This window comes from Mchenga conophoros, linkage group LG14 (assembly GCF_057382185.1).
Source record: "Mchenga conophoros isolate Kocher_MC1m ecotype Shallow Benthic linkage group LG14, M_conophoros_male_GT1.1, whole genome shotgun sequence".
Classification (NCBI taxonomy): domain Eukaryota; kingdom Metazoa; phylum Chordata; class Actinopteri; order Cichliformes; family Cichlidae; genus Mchenga; species Mchenga conophoros.
This window is the reverse complement of record NC_140539.1, coordinates 10,288,814-10,312,153: the sequence shown is the minus strand read 5'-3', so window position 1 is coordinate 10,312,153 and position 23,340 is coordinate 10,288,814. Positions and strand designations below refer to the sequence as shown.

General features: G+C 42.2%; 1 protein-coding gene across 4 annotated transcripts; it reads right to left on the bottom strand.

Moving 5' to 3' along the window:
* Positions 1–114: 114 nt before the first annotated feature.
* cep164 (centrosomal protein 164) lies at positions 115–20,065 on the bottom strand. Of its 4 annotated transcripts, XM_085245154.1 has the most exons (29): positions 19,892–20,065; positions 19,423–19,506; positions 18,525–18,636; positions 17,130–17,201; positions 15,530–15,755; positions 14,309–14,473; positions 14,104–14,214; positions 13,950–14,030; positions 13,680–13,784; positions 10,402–11,286; positions 9,792–9,845; positions 9,222–9,352; positions 8,434–8,973; positions 8,108–8,239; positions 7,829–8,024; positions 5,839–5,916; positions 5,572–5,694; positions 4,554–4,697; positions 4,344–4,427; positions 4,199–4,267; positions 3,856–4,115; positions 3,490–3,666; positions 2,815–2,971; positions 2,628–2,735; positions 2,215–2,317; positions 1,432–1,818; positions 1,256–1,328; positions 1,036–1,155; positions 115–889 (listed from the first exon to the last, which is right to left on the bottom strand). In XM_085245154.1, the coding sequence occupies exons 2-29, from the start codon at positions 19,499–19,501 to the stop codon at positions 793–795; spliced, it is 4,869 nt and encodes a 1,622-aa protein (XP_085101280.1). In that variant the 5' UTR covers positions 19,502–19,506; positions 19,892–20,065; the 3' UTR covers positions 115–792. The 4 variants fall into 4 exon arrangements, with proteins under 4 accessions (XP_085101280.1, XP_085101282.1, XP_085101281.1 ...); XM_085245156.1 differs by lacking the exon at positions 10,402–11,286; XM_085245155.1 differs by lacking the exon at positions 17,130–17,201.
* Between the last annotated feature and the right edge of the window lie 3,275 nt (positions 20,066–23,340).

Here is a 23,340-nt window from a genome sequence, read left to right as displayed (position 1 = left end):
TTCTGTTTGAGAGGGGCAGCCATTCAGAAGTAACCTGGCTTAATTACTGAGCCCAATTTAGAGCATTGGAAAAAGAGCAGCTCACAATTTAACCACAAGTTTTTCCACTGGAAATCATTCGCACATTAAAAATGTTTTATTAAAATATTTCATAGAAAAATACAATATTTACACAAATATGTAACAGGCACAACTAGTCGACAGCTCACTATTACTGATATGCAAACACCAGGAGACTGGACATTAAACATTTTTCAAAGTGGATTGGCTTCACTGTCTTTACAAAAACAACAGGAAATTCAGTCTCTGTTAAAAAGTGCATTACATAAACGGTTAACCTCCATCAGGCCGTGTTGTGGAAGGAAAGGTTTCAGCAATAGAGAAATCGCACAGGACACTTCTCTGTGATTGTCTTATACTTATTAGGAAAACCCAACCCGACACAAGTGAACTACAGCTTTAAAACACAGAGTGGATAAGTTCTGGCATGGACCTCTAACCCTGAATTTGTTTGCCTGAAAAAATAAAAGTAGTTTCTAGTGTTGGAGGATAAAAGTCCTCAGCCCTCTCAGATATGTAACCTCCCTGAATGAACAGCCATGTCCTCTAGAGTGATCTCTTCCTCTGGGAAGAGCAGAGGAGGCTGAACGATCCCTGAAAATTTTCTGAACCGACATATTTAATTTTAAAAGAAGAAGAAGGAATGTAAACATCACGATGCAGACGTGTCACAGTCAGTAATACAAAGTCCTCGGTAACGGTCTCGGTAGAGGGAGGCCGTGCATCATGTTGTCAGTAATGATAGACTCTGATCTGATTGTTGTCATCCAGGCCCAGCTGGACCAGCCCGCTCTTTGAGGAGGGAGCCTGATAGCGGGTGAACAGCGGTCTGAACGGTGGAGTTAAAGATGGCAGGTACAACCCAAGGTGAACTTAGACTAGAGATATTTGCAAAGTGAAAATTTTAAAAAGGAAGTTATATGAAATAAAGGAGAACTAGAGGATGGACTGTGTGTTAGAGTGATGGAAGGATACATGCTGGTGTCTTTCTTGCGCATTTCCAGCCACCTCTTGTTGCCGTCTATCAGCCCCTGCAGCCTTTGGCCGTCCATCTCAGCTGATCTCGGTGTGGAGTGAAGCGCCCGGCTGTGTTCACTGAGACACACACAGGAGTTACCGTAAGTACACTTAAAACAGCGTTTGTGTGGAATCTGCTACACAGGCTTGATTAAAGGTGTATTGTAGGTTGCAGTACTTCAGAGGAGTGTATGATGAGTAAGCCGTGGAGGGTCTTGTTGTGCTGGAACCGAGCGGGGCAACAGCTGCTCCTGGACAAGAGAACAATGACACAATTTGTACAACTTTGTTTTTTTTTGTTTTTTTTCCCCCAACGAGTGCTGTTGTTGGTGCACCACTAATCCAACAACATACCAGGGAATATCTGGCTCCAGCGGCTGTTGAGGGTGTCCCTGGATGCCCTCAGCTCACTGCTGATGGGCGTGCTGAAGAGTGGGGAGGCTGCAGGGCCGCTCTGAGTCGCCCAGCTCCACGGTGGCTCTGAGGGCCTCTCCAGAGGAGGAGGCGAGGCTAAGGAGCTGGTTCCCAGGTTGTACATCTGAGCAATGACAGGAGCTGATGAGGAGGAGGTAGGAGCTAGAGTGGAGTGAGGATGAGGTGGAGGGAAAGCGGCGTAAGGTGTGGTGCTCTGCTGCTGGGTCAGCGAACCCAAGGCACCCAGGACGGTGTTGAGCTGGCCTGAGATCTGCTGCAGTGACTCTGCTAATTCCTGGACTTTGGCTGGAACGGTGGGAATATCACCTGAAGAGAGAGGGAGGAGGAGAGTGTAGATTTGCAGAGGTAAGAGAAAATACAACAGGTGAGTTCTTCAAACTGGTAGGAGCGGCTCTCTGGGGACGCACTAGAGCCAAAATGATTGTCTATTAACAGCTGATTTGTGAAGTTTATATACAGAAACATTGGCTCTGACACACAAATCAAAGGGACACTTATAGTCCCCAATCATAAATCAAAGTATGGTATAGGTTACCTTAGATCTGCTAATTCAGTATACTTTGAAAGGGGCTTTACTCTCAGCCCATAGCTACAGGGGAACATGTTACTTCCATCCATCTTCTTTTGCTTAGCAAGGGCTTGTTTGTTGGATTTAGACTGAAATGTGAAAATCCTGTTCATTGTCTGGCGAGCATGCATTACCTGTCCCATATGGCGGTTCCACGGTGCTGCTGAGGTCTGACTCACTCACATCAAAGGTTACCTTCCTTCCTCCGGCGAGCCGAGACAAATCCTCAAACAGCGGCTACGTGGAAAAAGCACCAGGGCGTTACAGTCATCACGACATTCCATTAAAAGTGTGAATTCCCTTCTGCTACACCTTAAATCTAATCCAGGTTATATTTCCAATCCACTGAGACACATTTCATCCTTGCATATAAAGTGTTGAGTGGCAGAAAGGTACCATGCTGCTAAATGTTCTGCTTATTTTTATAGCTTTTCATCAATTTTACTTGGTCAATATAACCTTCTACACTGATTACACAAGCTCATTCCAAGTGAGACTTTAAACAAGCTCACAGAAGAGCACAAATACATGCTGATGACCTCCTGACCTCTTTGGCTATAGAGTTCTCTAGCTGCAGAAGCTGCTCCTCTTTCCTCCGCAGGAGACTGTTTCCTCTCTGAACCGTCCGCTCCAGCTCCGCCACACTGTTGGCCTCCTGACAAAGGGAGGGGAAATTCCCATCTTGTTTAAAAAAAAAATCCGATTGAGGTTTAACACGTAAGGCTCCCCCTTACCTGCTCAAGGTTTATCATCGTCTCTTCGGTCGCTCTTCCCTGAGCGGGGTGGGCCTGCAGGGCCGCCTGCCTCTTCATCAGCCGGCTGCTCTCTCTCTCCAGGAAGAGTTTGGTCTTCTGGATGGAAGCGCCATGTGAGGAGATGTACCGCCGGAATCTGGACACGTTAGAGGTGTGGGGATGGGAAGTGTTGAAGGTAGACACGCACCAAAAACTCAAATGTTTTGATATTTCTATCATACAAACATTAGAACTAGAAACATGCACGCTTCAAAACAATGAAAGGAAGAGTTTTAATCAGTACAACATCAAGTCACTTAAACTTCTGGTATTGGTCTTGTTAGTTAAGTAGCAGAGGGGGTTGTTACGGTAGTCAGTTTTAGCTGATTTAGTACTGAGGACATAAACAACAAGTGCATAAGAGTGGTAACAATGAAAAAAACCCAAATCTGTAATGTCAGATCCGGGAGGAGCTCTGCTTTCACAGCATCTGTCATCTTATTAGGAGTAGTCTACCTCAAAGGTTTTTCAATTTTTAGGATTCGGCTATTTTTTTAGATTGACAAAATGATAAGAACAAAATGCTGGAAAGTACCAAACCATAAACAAACCCCTAATCCTGAAAATTTATAACTGTTTATTCTGTGATTGGTACTGTGTGTGTGCTCCCCTTACTCATCCATGCTGCTGTTGCTGTCAGGTACAGGGGAAAGAGGCGGCTCCTCCAGGTCATCTACATGTAGTGATGTGTCTCTTCTGTCACTGGAGGGCGGCGGCGTCTTCTCTGCCGCCTTCTTTCTGTCCTGCTCTTGTTCCGCGGACGTGCTCGCCCCTTCACCTCGTTCCAGCTCACTGAGAAAACGACAGCAGACTTTTCACATGGAATCATATTTAAAGCCATTAAAAAAGCTAAACAAATACAAAACAAGACAATTCTACATATGCAAGGCGACAGTCATTCTGTCATTTAATACTGAGGCAAATCTATGAGTACCAATCAGAGCTTTTATTTTGAAAGCTATTAGTGTAGGAAGCCTCTACCTGACTCTGTGGCTGAGGCGGTCACATCTCTCCTGCAGCAATGCCACCTTGGTCTCCAGGTGCTCCTTGTCCTCCCTGGCTCTCCTGCTCTCTTCCCTGGCTCGGTCCAACTCCTCCCTAAGCCTCTCCTCCTTCTCCTTGGCCTCACTCCTCTCCTCCCTGGCTCTGTTGATGAGTTCTCTGGCTTGGGCTGTCTCTTCTCTCATCCTCTCGAGTTCCTCTCTCAGCCGGTCTCTTTCCTGGATCAGCCGAGGTAAGGCCTGACGGAGGAAAAAAGGAAAGTTGGCAGATCGCAAAGCAAGTGAATAAAATCTGTTCATTAGGAGAGAGCATGGCTTCACACCTCTATCTGTCGGTCCACTTCCTGCTCCTCTTGTCCAAGCAGCTTCCTCCTCCTCTTCAGATCTGCTGCCTGATAGGAGACAGAAATTGATTAGTCCATGTGGTTCAGATACCTCTTAACAGAGCACATATTGTTTAAAACAGACCTTGGTCTGCAGCATGGCCTCCTGGCTCTTCAGCTCTTTGGCTCTCAGCTCCAGCTGATCCCCCAAATCCTGCAGCTCTGACTCCTACACAAAGAGATAAGATGACTTCCTTTTAGAAAAGGCTAACCTTTACCCTTCCTTGGCACAGCTTAGCAAATATTATGTAAACCCCACCTCAGAGTTAGCATTCGTGTGTCTGTCCTGACTTACCTTGCGTGAGTGTGCCAGCTCAGTCTTTTGTATCTGTGCATTCAGCTGTAAGCGGAGCTTCTCCAGCTGGACAGCATGTGAGGCCTGCAATCGCTCTCTGTCCTCCTGCAGAGTGGACAGCAAGCGCTCCCTCTGAGCCGTCTCCTAGGACACAGACACAATGACGTGACTGATAGTAAGTATCCTGCTTGTTTACAAAAAAAGCCTTGAGGCAAAAGCTTGTGATACTAGTCCACTGTTTAAAATTAAACACAAACGTGACACCGTGTGAGAAAAGCTATTCTTTACTTTAAAGTCCAAAGCATGTGTGGTGTTGTTTTAACAGCTCAGTCTCTCTTTTCCTAGATTCAGACCTGTTATACGCATTTCCAGATTGTTTTTTTCACAGCCTCTCCTAGAGTAAGTTATTTAGCTCCTCTTAAAGTTCTACCTGACTGAATCTGACCGACTCCTCTTAAACAGAAGATGGAAACAGCAGGTGAGTCAGTCTTCTATGCCTGAGCTGGCCAGATTAAGGAAATCTGCACTTACTAATATCATTTGGAGCCAAGAGTAGAAATAAACTGCCTCTTTAGAGCAGTCTGAAATGCTGATATGCCAATCAGACTGATATTAGCCATTTGCTGACATATCAAAAATGTCATTTATGACATTTATGTACAAAGGAAGGAGAAACATCCTTCAACCATGTTATGAATGTTGATGTTGCATACTTTGTCCACCAGAGGGCACTCTGCAACTTTCCTTTTGGCAAAAAGCTTGGTTGGAAACAGATGTTAGGAGCAGAGTCGGGTCGAGCATAAACAAATCATTCAGTATCTTATTAAGCACTTATAAATAACGATATGTGGAAATCTGGTTATGTTTGGTGAATATCGGCTGAAACAACAGTTTTTTAATCGGTATCGGTCTTAAAAATATCAGCCAGGCTCTAGTCTGAAGATCATTTCTTACTTGAAAGTTTGGCTATATGTTTATAAGAATCTACAGTACAACTAAATCTGAAACGCTCCCTGACCTCGTCTAGATATTTCTCTCTTATGCTGTTCATCTCTCTCCTGTGGTCGTTCCTCAGCTGCTCCAGCTTCCTCTCGTGATCCCGCTGCACTTCCTCTCGCACTTCCTGGAGCACATCGGTCAGCTGGGCAGCGGTGCAGAAAAGGGGGAAGGAAATTTTTTTAAAAAGAAGTTATAACCCATTCTAATGCTACTAGTGCTTCACGCCCTTTAAGCTCATATTCACAGAGATGATGATTCAATGCTGTATAAAAATGTGTCCTCTAACCTCGCGGTGGTACTCGGCCAGTTGCAGCTCAGGCCGCGGACTCATCATCAGCTCCCTCCTCCTCTCTGTGCTTCTGACCTTTATACACACAAAAAAGTGCAAACACAGACAGATCATTAATCCGTGTTTGTTGTGTTCGTGTACTATCAAAGCAAACCCATGGATCGGTTGGTTTTAATGTTTACATTAGTATATCACACTACCACTGGCCACAAAGATCATTTGGCAGTTTAAACTGAGACCATTTAGATCCTGGCAATGTCTGTCTTTTCTGTCTTTACAAAAACTAAAAAAACAAAGCTACAACTGTATGGTGACGCAGACACTTTAGGACTTTAGGTCATGGACATAAAATATGTTGGTATGTTAGTACCACTGTGATCAAGAATTCTTGCCCTGAGTGACAAGTCTAACTAGAAATGGAGTTACAAGGACTAGGTCACAACAAAACTGACTTCTGGAGTCCTTTCACTACACAAGACAACAAACATCCAGGTTTAACCTACCAGCATCTAGTATGAGTCAGTGGTTTGTTTTTCAGTCCAGATTGCTTCATAACAAGGACAATATTTGACTATTTACTGAACCCAACTTTAATCTTGATTTCTCCCATGAAAGCAGCTACAATACATTTGCTTCCTTCAGAACGTGTATGATCACTTTTCTATAAATCGCAATAACAATCTTAATAAATCAAGATAGGAAAAAAACTTTCACCTATCAGGGGCGGATCTAGAGAAAGTTTCGTAGGGTGGCATCAGGGTGGCATGGAAATCAAATGGGATGGCAAAATGTAAGCCTTTTTTGAAACACATATGCAGGTGTTACACTTACTGCATGATTTAAATGCAGTAAGTATACACATGTTTCATATAAATATAGTCTATAACTTAATTATTTTCTGTAGCTCACATAATTAAACTTTTCAGTTACATAACACGTGAATTTTTACTTTATGTACTGTATAGCCTGTATAATAAATAAATACATATAAAAATATAGTTTTTTAATCAGAAGTCTGGATTTAGTGGCCTGTCACTAAAATTTAAAAACTGATGTATACTTTGAAGTCCAAACTTTCAACACAAGCTGAAATAGAGACTCAGCGTGGCTCCAGCTTGTTGCTATGTCAGCTTAATCACATGCCGGTCCTGCAATTCGGAGGTGCAGCACACACAGTGTTAAGAACAGTCACCTTCATTCCACCTTCAAAGTGTTAATGCTATCTTATCTTAATAAACAACACCGTCATATGCAAAACTAGGGTGGCACTAGAGGTGGCAAGAGATCATTTTAGGGTGGCACATGCGACCCCATACCACTCCTCTAGATCCGCCCCTGTCACCTGTCAACCAACAGTTTGAGTTCCCTCACCTATAATAAATTATCTCCCACATGGAGACAAGATTAATCACAATATAAAAGCAAATGTGTACTTTATTTCAGACAGGTATATGACACACAGTTAGTTTAATAGGATTCTATTAAAGGGATACCTTCTCATAACTACATACAGGATGTGGCCTCTATAATTATTAAAGCAGCTATCAAAATATAGCCCCCACAATAAGAGAACTCTCACCTCATGCGTTACATGTCACTTAACATTTTATTTTAAAAGTTCGAGCATTGCTGCTCAGCAGTCCAGGGTCTTCTTTCTCTTACTTGCTTCATAATGTGTCAAATGTTTCAGGATGGTGAAAGGCTAGCATTGTTACTACAGCATGCTTCATGCTGCAGTAACAGATGCAGTATGCGGTTTAGCATTGTCTTGCTGAAATATGAAAGGCCTTCCCTGAATCTGGATGGGAGCATGTGGTGCTCTAATTCCATTCCATCACAGATGCAGGATTTTGAACTGAGTGCTAGTAATAAGTTGGATGGTCCCCCTCCTCTTTAGTCCAGTGAACACTGTGATTTATCTGACCTAAATATCCCTATAAACACAAGCTGTCTGAGGATAAAAAAAATCAGCAGCATCAACAGTTACCTCCTGTTTCAGAGAGTCCAGTTTCTCCTTCCTCTCTCTCTGGAGCCTCTTCTTCTCTGTCTCCAGCTCTTCTTCTAACTCCGCCTTCAGTCGCTCGATGTCCCGTGTCTTCTGGGCCTCCAGTCTTTCCCGCGCTGCAGTTTGCTCTTCCTCTAGAGTGACACGTACCTCCTTTAACAGGACTTCACTCTCTTCCCTGCACATGACGCAGATGTTCATGTTAATACAGGGATTGTGTTTTTTCACTTCTTTAGGGGCGACTGTGTGTTAAGCGTTGACCTGAGTTTGTGTTGCTGCTGCTCCCTCTCCCTCTTCGTAGACTCTCTGAGCTCCTCCAACATTCTGTCAGACTCCTCGTTCAGCCTGGTCTCCTCCTCTCTCCTTCTAGACAGGAGGTGCTGCCGTAAAGCCCTGAGGGAGAGGCATGTAAATTCAGAAGCATTTGTGTATGTAGTTACAACAAAAAAAACCTTTGGAAGCAAAGGAGCTTCATCAATTCGCGGATTCACACCTCATGAAATAATAACAATAAAGAGCAGGAAGTAAACAACACAATACAAAAACAAATTTAAAGGTGCTGTCTTTGAGTTTGACCTCCTACCAACCTCAGTCTTTCCTCAGTCTCCCCCCTCAGTTTCTCCTCCTCCTCCTCCTCTTCTCTTTTCAGCTCTTCCCGGAGCAGACGAATCCTCTCTTCTTTTTCCTTAGCTATGCGCTCCTTCTCCTCCTCTATCTCTCGGTCAGCTTTCCTCCTTTCCCTCTCCATCTCCTCTCTTTCCTTCTTACTTCTCTCCTCTCTCTCTAGCCTCTTTCTCTCCTCTTCTTCTTCTTTCTCACTCTCTTTCTTCTCCCCATCTTTCCGGCTTCTCCCTCCCAGCTCTTCTTCCAAAGCCCTCTCTTGTTTTTTTAAGGAGCGTTTAACACCATCAGCTTGGATGCTCAAAAACCGTGCCTGTCGGCCCCTGGAAGTTTCAGGCCTCTCAAATCCCAGAGGTACGCCGAGGCCCTGGGCTGTTTGCCTGGGGGTGACAGCCTGGTCTGAATGCGAGGAGATGGAGGGTGACGGTGAAAGGCTGGACTGGTGAAGGACAAGCCGGTCAACTTTATGCACTGGGGATGTGTCTCTGTCTTTGGCCAGCACATGGCTAAAATAAAAGAATGAGAGCAAAAGAGTTAAAAGGTGTTGTATTTGTTCATCATAATTCTATGAACAGGCAAGAAGGGCATAAGTCTAAAGCTTTCTTTATAAACTGTAAATGTTGTAAAAAGTAGATGTTTCTTTACTAAAAAAACAAAATAGACCGAGTGCTAAGTGCAACTTCTTAAGAGGATAAAGTCACATAAAATCAACAAAGCAGATATTTTTGAGGACCAATATGTAAACCAAAGGCACCTCTTGCTGCCCTCTCCTCCTTTCCTTTCCCCCTTTTCTCCTTTCTCCTCCTCCTTCTCCTCTGTGTCAGTTTTTTCCAGTGGACTGACAGCATCAGACAGATCGTTGATGTCCAGAGCCTTCTGCGACAGCTGAAAGACAGAGTTTGAAATCTAAAAATCATTTATCAGATGTGTCGCAGCTGCAAATTTTTGCTTCTTTTTTTTTTTACACTGGAAGAATAAAAAGAGATTTATGCAGTTAAATGAAAGGGAAGCTTTTTGGATTTTGAAATTCTAAAAAGACATTTATTTTCTGAACCCTTTAGACCATTATAACTTGTCCAAGCCTGCCTATCAGTGGAACACCACAAGAAAAAAAGTGTCATTGTCCCCACATAGCCTGTTATTAAAATAAATAAAATGTAACACCTCATAAAGGCTTTTAAGAGGCTTTTAAGATGAAATGAGTCGGGTTTTTAGGTCATGACCATGCCATATTTAAAAGAGTCTTGGGGGATTTTGGGGGGGGGGGTTTGTTTTGGCTTTTTGAGCACAGTAGGTTGAATGGCAAATGAGTTAGGGTGCATACCTTGTTATCTATGGAGGACGACGCCTCCTCAATGTTCTTACTGGCTTCAGAATTCTGCAATAGTACAGACAGTGATCATGTAACGTTCTCGCTGATAACCTATGTCTAAACAACTGAACTGCCCACAAGCAACACTGGACATCCAAGCATGCGGTCTCTACCAAAGCCACAGAAAGACACTAAGGGTGATTCCAAGCTACAGCCTACATGCAAACACAACCAAGGCCAGACTGCAGGCAGGCACACTGCAAAATCATTGTGCAACTAAAGCAAGCACACTCTCCAGGTGAAGGGCAAGGTTGTGGGATATGACAGTTCTGTCTGAACAGAAAACTCAAACCAGCAACTTAAGGTCAGGTCAGCTTAATAAGTCTGCACTGTCAATGGGAAAATGCTCCAATCCAATCCTCAGGGGCTCAGATAGATTGACCTTTTGCCCGATTTATCATTCAGTGTGTGAATGAAGACTTCCAGGCAGGAAGTCGCAGGGCAAGTAGCAGCCCCTAAGGCAGTGGAGTTGGAGCCTGAGAGCTACTACATGCACCTGCTTGCAAAAATCAAGCAAGACTAAGACTGAGAGGCAACACAGAGGCACAACATTGGACCCTACCTCTGCAGGAAGGGAAGAATTTTTTGTCACATTTTTCATCTTCCGATCATTACTGGCTGGTTGGTCATAAGCTCCTTCCTCTTTAAACCTCTCTATAACCTCCTCCTCCTCCTCCTCCTCCTTGCTGTCTAATGCTCTCTGGCCAACTGAGTCCTCCTCTAGCTCCACTCCCCCCCTCTCTGTGTCTTCTCCTTCGCTCTGTACACATCTTTCCAACACCTCATCACTCTCTGTCAGTTTCCTCCGGCTTAGAGAGCACCTCTCCAAAACCTTATCGCTCTCCTCCTCCTGCCCTCCTTTGCTACTGGTCTCGACCTCCTCTTCCTTTCTCTCACTGTGCCCTCCGTCACTTACAGTTCTCTCAAGCTCATCCCTCTCTTTGTCAGTTCTGTCCTCCTCCCGACTTTCTCCACCTTGATCACTTTTGGAGGACTTCTTCACGACTTCACTGCTACTATCCTCACATTCCTCTTCTTCTATTTTTTGCTGCTCTTCTTTCCTCTCTATGTCTTCATCTTTGTTCTCGTCCTTATCTTCACAGCACTCTTCCTCTAGCTCATTATTTTCATCTTCCCCTTTCTTGTTCTCTCCAGCCGCTTTCCTTTGAGCATCCTCTATCTCTTTCCCCTCCTCTTGGCTTTTTCCATCTTCCTGTCTACCTTCCACATCTCCTTTTGTCTCTTTTGCTCCTTTTTCATCTTTGTCTAATGTGCTACCCTGCTGCTCTTCTTCCTCTGCCTCATTTAACTCCTCTGCTACCTCCTCTTCTGAGTGCTCAGCAGAGTGTTCAGGATCAGGAGTGACAGCATCAGCCCCTTCCTCACTGACATGATTTCCACTGCCTGTCTGTGGAGAGAGGTGGCTGTGGCGACCCTTCAGAGAATCCTGGGTGGAAGACAATGGGAAGAATGGTCCATCCATCCCACACCTTGTTAGGCAGTCAGCACATAAAAATAAATCCACCAAACAAGAACATGCATGTCTGCACAAACAAAAGACACAAACATTGTGGTTCTGGGACTCACATTTAAACACAAGCACAAACACGGGGGATAGTTCGAGCAGGTGTGTTTTATGACTGTGATTTCCTTGTTTCAGCACTGAATCAGTACACCTTTACGCTGACAAATCAACAGGGAATTCTGTTATTCTCCCCCAAAACACACCAAATTTATGACTTTGGGTGCAAGCCTTGATTTGGTGAAAAAAAAAAAGTCTAAATAAGTTTACTACAGGTAAAGAAGCTAGTGATACAACTGCATTTACAGTTTTTCTCCTTATTTATCCCTTCAGCATTTAAATCAGTCATGCAGCATAATTCACTAAGGTGCATATAAAAGAAGCAAAAGTGCCTTAAACCGGCATTCCTTATAAATAAATCAGCAGGAGGCGACTCCTCCAGTCATGAAAAGAAATCTAGTTATAGAGACATCTAAGAGAAAATGACCCTTCAGCTCCCTGTGACTTCTGCAAACACTTTCTTAATGAGCTAATAGACTTAATTACTAGTTTAGTCTTACTCAATCCAACATAATGTTCACTTTGTCCCCATTAGAGTCAAGAAAGACGATAGAGCAGGGTATGGGCACACAGTGTCCCTCAGCTTCTCAGTCAGACTCAGAACTCGAGTCCAGTATGAAGACAGAGGCATCACAGCTGGACATTTGGCTAACACAGTGGGTTATGTAATTATTACTGGGTCCATTTTAACCTCACATGGCAACAATAGTTGTTGCTAGGGAAATGCTGCACAAGAGCACGGAGCACATAGCAGAAATGAGACAATTTTCTCAACTTGTGTTAATTTATTTGGCATGTGAGGAAAAACTGGTTTTATTTGAAAGGAAACTCAACCTCCTGAAACATCCAGCTAAACTAGAAGGAGTCTGACTTCATGAAGCCAAGCGTGGCTTTATAAACTTGTTTTTTCACATAAGCATCAAATCTTAAATGAAATCCTCAAATTTTGTATTTTTTTCAGAACCACAGAGCACATCACTGTTCTACTAGACTACTTTTGCTAGCCGAACATTTTACAGAATATTCGTTTAGCTCAGTTGGATGAGCAGGCGACCATATGCTGTACGGCTGAGAGCCGACAGCCTGGGTTCAAGTCCGAAACGTGGCCCTCCTGTCAGTCTTCACTTTACCTATCCAATAAAGCCATAAAAAAAGAAACTGTTGCACTATCCTTAGGGAAAGGCTACAAAGTATCTGTCACTGTCCAAAAACTTATGGACCCTTCTCTAACCTCTCCTTGGTCTACTCTTCCACATTTGCTTAGGGCATAAAAACTACACACATATTAGGTCTGTCAGACTTCAAGCAACAAAGATGTGCCCGCGTTCTCAACTTTGAAAGCCATCTGTGCTCCTTTTGGTGATTGTGTTTTTCAATATAGAAATAAAGTGTGTCACAAATTTGTGCATCATTAGTAAGTAAATTGCATTTTATCCCTCAACACTTTTTTAAAATTTAATTTGGCCCGATTAACAAACCTGGCCGTGTCTGTATTATATATACATTTCAGGAAAAAAAACTATTTATATGACTTATTAAATTACATGATATAAATACAACTGCTCAGTGGTGATGGTAAGGAATTATACTGTGAATGATATACTTAAATAAATAAATTCATGAATGAGTTTTGATGGCGATGGCCCATGCTCTTGCTGTTTAGAGAGCAAAGCAGTAACAGTGGCAGTAGGAGGACAGAAGGACAAAGAGGAAGACACAGTAACAGCCGTGCCCGTAGGACAGATCCCAGCAGCACAGCAGCTGCAGGGACACACATGGGTCACAGTGCAAAGGTGAAAGGTTTAAAGGTCAAAGAGACACAAGAGAAGCAGAAACATATGGTTTAGAGACCACAGTTAGACAAGACAACAAGAAAAGTCCCTTCTTGTAATCATAAAAACACTTATAATAATATAGCACCAATACCCATTAATAACACTTCTAGTTAAACAGGCACTGAAAATACAGCAGTGTTTGTGTATTTTCTAAATCTCTCACTCTGCAGTTTTACCAGAGGAAAGGTACCCGAGACCCCCATTCTTCACAAACATATTCTGATCTTTGTACAAAATCTCTGGTTTAAAAAACAGAAACACAACAATCATTATAATACCTCGAATGTGCCGCACATTAAACAACACACCACAGCCGTTCAAAGACACACACACAGGTGAAGAGGGCAGAAGTGGCAGAGAGGTTTTACTTGTTGAGAGCGAGAAAGAGAGAAATGATGCGTGGACACTGTTGTGTGCTTTTACTTGTTGTGACTGCGGTTCAGGGCTGTGGTCACCAGACAGGCCCAAATCCTGCAACTCGGGCTCCGTCCTCTCCTCAGCTGGTGCTGCGCCAGTGGCATCACTTTCCTGCAGTAAACATTTACACAGGAAACTTTAACACTGACACTGATAAACCATTAATTAGGAAACATAATTATACTTTCTATAAATGAGAAGGTGCATAATGGTCAATGCAGTTATTTGTGCCTAAATTATAACTCAGAGTAGTAAAAAGCTAGTAATCCTGTCTACCTCATACTTTAGGCTTCCTCCGAGGGCATCCAGATCCAGGTGGAGATTCTTCAATAGTCTGTCTGAATCATGAGGACTTGGCTGGAAAGAACAGTCGCTGGTTACAGAAGGACGTGAAGTGTATTTCCTGGGAGCTACAGGAAGCTAAACCAACCTCGTTTTCTGAGATTTTGTCATCATCACTGTCAAAATCGGGCAAAGTAAATGACACTCTCTCTTCCTGTCGGATGCCGAGTATTCTGGTTGCTCCACTGGTTCGAGGAGCCTGAAAAAGAATGAATGGAAGGAAGAGATTCAGATGGGATAAAAAGGGAGAAGCACAACATTTCATCCATAACGTAGCATGATGGCTCTTTTACCTGTAGGGGTTTCTTGAGGGGTTCCAACCCCCCAGAGCTGCCGAGAGACCCCCGCAGAGCAGTGGCAGATCCAGAGAGAGCGCTTTGGCTGGGGGCATCTAGACCTCGCAGGGGAGCCAGGCTGGTAAGCGAAGATTGCAGAGGTCCCAGAGACGAACTGAGGGCCTGTAGGAGAAGAGACGCAGTCGGTGATGTGAGCTCTCGCTTTTCAACAAATCCTTTTTTAGGAATGCATCGTGTTCTCTGACATGGAAGTCTAGTTTTAATATTGCAGTAGAAAGAAAATGTATTTGGGCTCTTTAGATGTTTATATTTTAATAACGTAATACCACTAATTAGACATTTCCACAACTCCTTCTGCAGCAGTCCAAAATTCCAGCCTGTGACATAAAGAACTCTCTCAGTCACAGGGAGAACACAGAGTTCTGCAGCAGATGGCCCGGACCCCAAGAGAGCCCCGATTACAACACCGAGTCAGTGGGGATTATGCAGAAGCAGATGCAGAAGACACTGAGGCAGCATAACACTATATAAAAACATTGATAAAGTGTCCACAATGTTAGAAACTGATTTTGCAAAGTGTGCATAAAAGGACCTTGGCGGGCTAAATCTGAGCATTTTAAGGGCTAATTGAAAAAAACAACAACAACAACAACACTGACAACACGACGGTGGAGCAGTGGTTAATCTCACAGCAAGAAGGTGTTGGGTTCAAATCCACCATCTGGCCGGGGCCTTTGTCTGTAGGTTAGTTTAGTTGATGATTCTAAGCTGCCCACAGGTGTGAATGTGAGCATGAATGGTTGTCTGTCTCTCTTTGTCAGCCCTGTGACAAACTTGCAACCTTTCCAGGGTGTAGCCCACCTCTTGCCTTATAGCAGAAGAGATTGGCTCCAGCATGGTTAAGTGAAAGAAGCTGGATGGATGGAGGTTGGAGTTGTGAATTTCAAACTTTAAGAATCAACAGGCTAACCCTTATGAGCTCAGAAAACCTCCTAATAACCCAGTAACAAACAGTAGTTTGTTGTTCGGCTACAGTTTTAGTAGTGAAAATACGAACACACACATATACATACACGTTTGTCCCTATAACCACTTAATCAATCTATACACATCTTATTTGCAGTCCACTTATACTCTGATGCAATGTTGCTCGATAAGTAAACATAAAATTTTTGTCTAAAACAAGAAGGAAGAAAATAAATCAATAAAACCACTCACCCCATGAGTTTTGAGTGGTTCCTTCTTCTTCTTCTCTTTCTTCTCCTTCTTTTCTTTCTTCTTTTTCTTGTCTTTCTTGGCTCCTGCGCCCCCAGCTGTGGCTGTGAGCTGAGCTCGCTCACGCTCCTGGGCCACCAGGCGTCGGTAGTGCTCGTCACAGGGGTGATCCCAGGTGGACTGACCCGTGGAGAAGTTGAAGTAGTAGATGTCCCCTGTCACGTCCTGGCTGTGGGTAAGGAGAAAGGAAACGGGAGTCATTCACTGTTCTATTCAGTCTTGAGTCACCCCACATTTCTTTATAATTTTACTTTGAAGGTATCAGACATTCTTGAAATTATTTAAAATGGCCTTGTGCAACAACACCATTAACACTTACCAAACTGAAGGGATGAACCAGTGTGGACAACTAAAGCAAACCTGTTGTAGGAGGACAAGCTGGTGGTGCTGGATGGATCATATAACCCCACCTCCTACATTTTTATGTCCATTAAGCATTACAAATGATTATTATGCTATAACTGTCTTAATAATTATTTAGGTTTAGTTAATACATTCAGTTAAAAACCATAGAATCCATTCTTACAGTTAACACCACTCATTGAGGACATCATAATGAAGCTAAATTATATAAAACACATGAGCCAAGAATTAGAAGGATGGCTATGTTAATCTATTACGTTAATCTATCATCTATCTACAAGTAATAATAACTGCTTTGTAAGCCATGTGTTGCTGGGTTAGAGGCATTATTTTGTCAATAGCTCTGACGTCTCCCTGGAGAATTTGATAAGAGATGGTTGCTACACACTTTGGCATTCAGTTGTCAACAACAGACCCTCACTTGTAATTAGCTGGAAATTACACTATAATCCACACCTTGAAAACACTTTGTAAAACACCTGAATTTGCCAGAGCATACGTGAAAGGGGACTTATACAGAGGCGGAGCCAGACATTTGAAACACCCGGGGCTTAGCCCAAAAGGGTAGTATGCATGTGGGATATATATTTTTGTGTGTGTGTGTGTGTGTGTGTGTGTGTGTGTGTGGGGGGGGGGGGGGGGGGGGGTAGAAATGACTGAAAGATTAATAGGCTCTGTTTTGAGTTTTGTTCAAAAAAGAATGACTTCATATAGGGAAAAATATATATCACATATGCAGGACACCTTGAACTAGGTTTTTAATTAAGCAGCAAGGCAGAACAAAGTCGGGGCTGTATCAAGACATGAGGACTAAACCCCAATTCAACCAGACCCAGAACTGATCCGGAATTAAAACAGGACTACAACAGTTCAAAATCAGGACTACTGAGGACTTAACCAAGACAGAACCAGAATCAGAACTAGATGATAGTAGCACTAAAAATCATCATAGACCTGCACTACACTTATTTATTTAATTCTACCAAAGCACACTATTTAGATTCAGAAAAGTTTATATAATTATTTATCCTTGTTGTGCAAACAAGTCTGCATAACGTAATAAATATAGAATTTGAAAAATAACAAACCTAAAAAGAAACACTAGGTACGAGATACATGAGTACCTATGATACGGTGATACTTTTGGTAAACAACCATTTGACTAACATGTGTGTCTCACCTGCTCTTGTTCATCTCTGTTCTGTCCTGTCTCCTCTCTCTCCCTCTCTGTTCCTCTCTCTCCCTCTTTGTGCTGACAATCATCAAATATACAGTTGAAACCAGATATTTACAAACTCTTCAGATCAAAACACAAACACTTTTTTAATTGTAACATCAAATCAGACTAAATGTTTATTTTTTTAGATTGCTAAATATAAAAAAACATATTTGTTAACTTTAAGAGTAAAGAGAGAAACTATCTGTATTTCTTAATTGCAAATGGCACCAAATTGTATTCAAAATTGAGCCACACTTATGGAGCTCCACAATTCTTTTCCAGGTGATCTGGTTGACATCTCTTGATTTTCCCATTTTAAAGAAACAGGCTCTGTGTTTTGCCTTATATGCATCCACAGGTGTGCCACCAATTTACTCACATGGACTCTACTAACCTATCAGAAGCTTCTTCAGCTCAGAATGGAATCATCTGGAGTTTCTTATTAATTAACAATAAACTTAGTGTATATGTGCTCCTAAATTTGATGAAAGTGATAAAAAATAGAAGCTCTGTCTCTCTTTATTCTGACATTTAACTAATTCAAAAGATATTTCAATATTTATTTATCCAAAACAAAACAAGTTTACTCTAAATTGATGTTGTACAGTAAAAAAATGTTCTTGTGTTTTCCATAAAGTGTATGTAAATATCTGGTTTCAACTGTGAATATACTGCTGTGTATTGAAGTTCCTCTTGTTTTGCATAGAAATATACTGAACAACATACAAAGCATAATATATAAAATACTACCAGAGTTTTTTCTTTGAAAGAAGCTCCTTATGTCCATTCTTGTATATCAGTACATTACTGAAACCGATTTATTTAGCCGTGGAGGGTAACAACTGAAAATATGAAATAAACATACATGTAAGCTAAGAGTCTCTAAAGAAACAGCATTGTTGTTGTTCGGCTTTTCATTTCACCATTTGTTGATTCACTCGAAGAGCAAGTAACGTAATATGGGCCAAGTGATCAGTTTGATATCAATCTTTCGTGATACACCGTCATATTTACATTATTTGTACAGTACGAATGATTTGCTTTGGTACCTGATCGAACTTCAGTTCTCCTCTGTCTGCCTGGCTCCGTTTTAGTGTCTGAGCTCGGATCATACCAATATTAGGGGGGATTTACGCACAGTCGTAAATTCCCACAGTGTGCACTATGTGCTTCGAATATTGTGTGTAGTTTTTGTTTTATACAGTTGTCAGCCAGGCATCTAACTATGAAAAAATTACACCCCAAAAGACTTCTGACAAAACAACCCGGGCTTAAGCCCAGTAAGCCGCCCCCCGCCACTGGACTTATATCTCTGGTGCTTGAGGTCCACTCCCTGGGTGCTTTCCCATTACTTACCAAGGCTTCCACTCAGGAGGCAAAGGGGCGACGATGCCCTCCCTCGCCAGCCACAGAAGCTCGGGCTCATTGTCGGGGTCAATGCCAATCTCTCTTGCATACTCTTGGATCTCTGATCAGAAGAAAAGAAGAAGAGCTGAATGCAAAGTATACACCATCATGTAGCATAGTTTTGGAAATCTCCAGAATTTAAGCCATAAAGCACTGCAGTTCTGCATGAGCTCTGTTTATGGAACCTGAATGCAACATGTTCCGGTGTTGTGCCAAAAAGTGATTGTCTGCCAAAAAGTGATTTCCAATGTTTCTGTGTATTTTTTATGTGTAATATCTTTATGTATGTTTGTAAACAGAATTCGGTGAACAGGGTTTACAAAGGGGTTAGACATAGAATTAAAAAAATATCTGTTTTTCAAGTATCTTTACAACTCTGTGTCATTGTACTTACATTATAACCAATTCGGTCCTTTATCCCCACTTAAAATATTTTTACAAAACTATTGTAATAATTGCTGCCATTTCTGCTGTCCTCTTGGCCAGCTTACTCTTACAAAAGACATTTTTAATGTTAATGATATTTTTTAACTGCATAAATAAAGGTTATATAAAAGTCAATGCCAAAAACTGATTGCAGCTTCTACCTTGTTACATGAATGTTATTTGTGGCTCAAGATGACTTTCTATCATCCATAAGGGATGCATTTGACATATGTTTCACATATTATAGCCCAGCAAGTTACTTATAGCAGTTTAAATACGAGCAATCACTTTTTGGCAGACAATCACTTTTTGGCACAACACCGGACTAATATTAGTTCAGCGTTTAGGTGTGAATAAACACAAGTAAGCCACAGTGCAGTTTAAATCTCATCAACTGTGCTGTTCAATGATGCTGGGGTACCTTGTTCAGAGGGTATATAATTCTCATCGTATTCCTCTTCGAGGATCAGCTGGTCTCCTACGAGAGCAGCTGCAGTCATGGTTACTGCAGAGACAAAACATAATTCACGCACATATTATAAAACAATGGCGACGCCGTTTGCATCAACATCTCTTTTGAAAACGGCAGGTTTTGCGTTGTCGTTTAGCTAAAGGGGTAAAATTTACACATTAGCTAACTTTTGTCGCATATTTGTTGTATACTGACTAACAATGTTTAGCATGGGGAAAAGGGCTTCTGGGCTAAAGCCACAGTCAGCATACAATCAACATATAATCCTTGCTGAGGACAGCAATTAGGGTCGGGGAGTAAAAGGAGCGAAATAAATCTAATTAATCTAACGTTAGCATCTCAGCTAATTTCCACGTTAGCGTAACGTTAGCTCAGGAAGCTAAGTAGTTGGAAAGCAGATTAGAGCCGAGCCGTTTACCTTCCCAACTTTAAATTAACCTCTGTGGAAGCAACGCTTAGCAGTCAGTTCTTTGACGGCGGCATTGTGCACAAAGACAGGGGAAAGATGCGAAAGTTACACTCCTAACAACATCTCCAAGGACGCTTCCTTCGTTTCCTGTTGGAGACGTTTGAATCTGACTGGCTGAGCCACTCGAGGCGTTCACATGTACTCGGAAACTCAGCAATTGTCAGTATATCCAGTTTATGTGTATTACAGTACATGGTGAAATTAGACTTTAACAGAGGTGTTAACGGTGAGCATACTGTCATTTATTTTAGTTTACGCATATAGACTCAAAATAAAAATAAAATGTCTGAAATATATGAATAAAATCTGTTCATATGATACGACAACGTTAATATGAAAGGTATGGTTTGCAAAATGGTTTTGAGACTTGCTATGATGTATCTCTTGGAGACTGGTACTGGCAAAAACACAGGAGGCCAAGCTATAGGTGATAGAGTTGAGGATACTCAGTGACCATAATGGATCAGATCCGAAATGAGTATGTCAGAGGGACGACTCAGGCTGAGCATTTTGGAAAAATAGTTACAGAACCAAAGCTATGAAGGTTTTGATATGTGCAGAGGAATGACAGTGGATTTATTAGAGTTTTCTTTTTTTTTTTTTTCTGCCTGTCCCATTTGGTTCTTTAGCCATCAGAATTGTTGTCTGAAGACCAACAAGGATACCCAATGGATTTACTTTGCCAAATGGATCATCGTGGCATTGCCGTATTGGTCCATTTGGTCGATCTTTGTTTTTATTATTTATTATATTTTATTTTCAGATGTTACAGACGGGACAGACATGAGTGAGGGATAGGAAAGGGAGAAAGAAAGAGGAAGGAAAGGAAAAACAGAAGGGGAGAGGGACAGTGAGAAAGGGGGGGAGAAAAAAAATAAAAATCTCCTGGATCACCTGTTGAGAGAAGAATAGAAAACAAGCAAAAAAGACAAAAAAACAAAACAAAGCAACATACTAAACACAACACCATCGCATTAATCTAGCTAAGTGTAAACAGCAGTAAATACTAAATATTCAATGTTGTTGTGCAGCACGCAGGACAGATGTGCTTCGAAGTAGCAGCCAAGAAAGGTGTAATTTGGGTCTACGAGCAGTGAACACCCGTGTGCATACCTGTGTGGATCAGCGCGCTTGTATTCCAAAGGTTTCTCCATGTAACGATCTGCTAGGGAGTGTGGGGGGGCCACAGCCCCGTCCTCCAGGGTGTGAAGCAGGTATGGAGGAGATCAAAACTCCAGACATCCAGAGGCCCCCAGAACACAAGAGACCATGGAAGACCAACAGATTTATTAGAGTTTTCAGGCAGAGGAAAAAGAGGAAGGCCACAGAGATGATTGACGGGTGTAGACAAAGAGGACACAGCGAGAGGATTGATACAAAAAGGAAGAATGGAGGGATAGAGTGAGAAAGAGGCAGATGAACCACTGTGGTGACCACTAAAGGGACCAGCCAAAAGAAGGAGAAGAAGACGAAGAAGCAGATTCTGTACTATGTATGTGCAATATTTTGCAGTGCACCTGAAAGCACCAATAGTTCTACAGCTTCAACCTGCCCTTACTTTATTTTCCAAGGGTTTGGGGTGTAGGTGTGTGTTGGAGGGAACAAACCTTTAAAGGGGCTCCAAGCTGAAACTTCCTAGCTCTACATTTTATTAGTAATTCTTACACCGGGATGACTACCACATCCATCCTCCTCTCGCTCATTCCTCTTGTGTATTGTAGGAGTAAACTAGGACTGAAATAGCTATGTTATCCAGTTATGTGATATTACCTTTGAAGAGAAATATCTTTATGTAATATGGAATTTTCTACCATATCTGTGGTGAAGTTTAAAAATCTATTCTAAATCCCCCAGTTCCCTTTTTTAACATGTCCCTTTTTAGGTCGAAGGTCACAAGGCAGCAGTTGGATCTGTTGTTGGCTCTCACACACTGGATGTGAAACCCTTTCTCTGTTTTGGAAATCACATGGAAATAACAAAACTACTCTCCCCCTGCTAATGTATGACGTTCGTTAACATTAATGTCACAAAACAAAGACAATCCCCCCAAAAAAGAAATCAGGTGGCAAGAAAGAAACTCCCGACCTTTTAGCACGTCATTGTGACAACTGATTCAAAGAGCTGCTCATTGTCAAACATGTGCTAAAACTGCTTTAATGGGAGCCAGTTTATTTTTACAGCAGGGCAAGGCATGTGGCTTGCAGGCGTTATTGTAGGGGGAGTTAAGTGTGAGGATCCTGTGGCTGTGTCAAATGGCACTTTTTGTCCTCTGAGCTTCTCACTCCATCAAAGAGGCGTTGCCAAATGAAGCTTTTTTACAGATCCAGAGCCAGGATGTGATATCAGATGCTTGACACCTATCCCATTCAGCCCTTTGTTGACTGCTGTTTACAATAAAGTAGCTCCCGCAGTATTTATTTATTTTTTACACTGTTACCAAGTAACATTTGCACAGAGGATTATAGGATTGTAAGCTTCAGAAATATCCTAGCGTAATAACCTAGAGTCTTAACCACAAGAGGGCAGAGGAGGGAGAGCACACAGCAATGTCCAGACCCCTTTCTGATAAACAGCAGCTGTATTAATACACTGAAAGGACTAAATTATTCTAAATCTTTGGCTCAACACAGTGCCAATTATCTCTCAAGTTTCCAAATACTCCCTATTCTTCTTCGCTCTTTTGAGTTTATGGCTTCAGTCATCCTGCTCTTAAGCCACCCATCGCATTAGTAAGAAAAACACGGTCACCTCTCTAATGACATGTGTTCAGCAATACATATTACGCAACAAACTCCCAGAGTATTGAGAAAAAATGCCCGGGTTCAGGGGAAATGGCTTTTCTTCCCCAGCGTTTGTTTGCTTTGTCTTTGGTGTGGGTGGTTTGGTTCTAGCGTCAGGGTGAATAACCTCCATATCTTGGGCAATGGCAGCTAGAGGACCACAAACTGGCCTTGAAACTTCGATGATCACCTCAACACCCACGCACATGTGCACTTCTTATGTGAGGCTGCGATGCCATGTAGGTATTGAAAAATAAAAAATAAAAAAGCAATGACAGTCGAGTGCATGTACACCAGGTAAGCGGAGCCAGTAAAAGTCGAGACGTCCAGATCATCACCAAACTCTTTGCTTTCACTTTTCCATGAATTTAAAGAGCCACATGTTCCTTTTCTGCTGAAAGGTCCTAATTGTGTACTAATTATCTATGAGCAGCAAATAACTGCAGCGCCTCATAAACAGGGGAGATAATGTTCCCTATCAGAACGGCTGGCATGGGAGATGCCCTGGTGTGTCCTCGTTATTCTCTGATTACATGAGCATTTGTCAAGCGAAAGAGTCTGTGTGTGTAGAGACTTACAGTTGAATCAGAGTTCTCAACTGTATATCACCATGGCTGC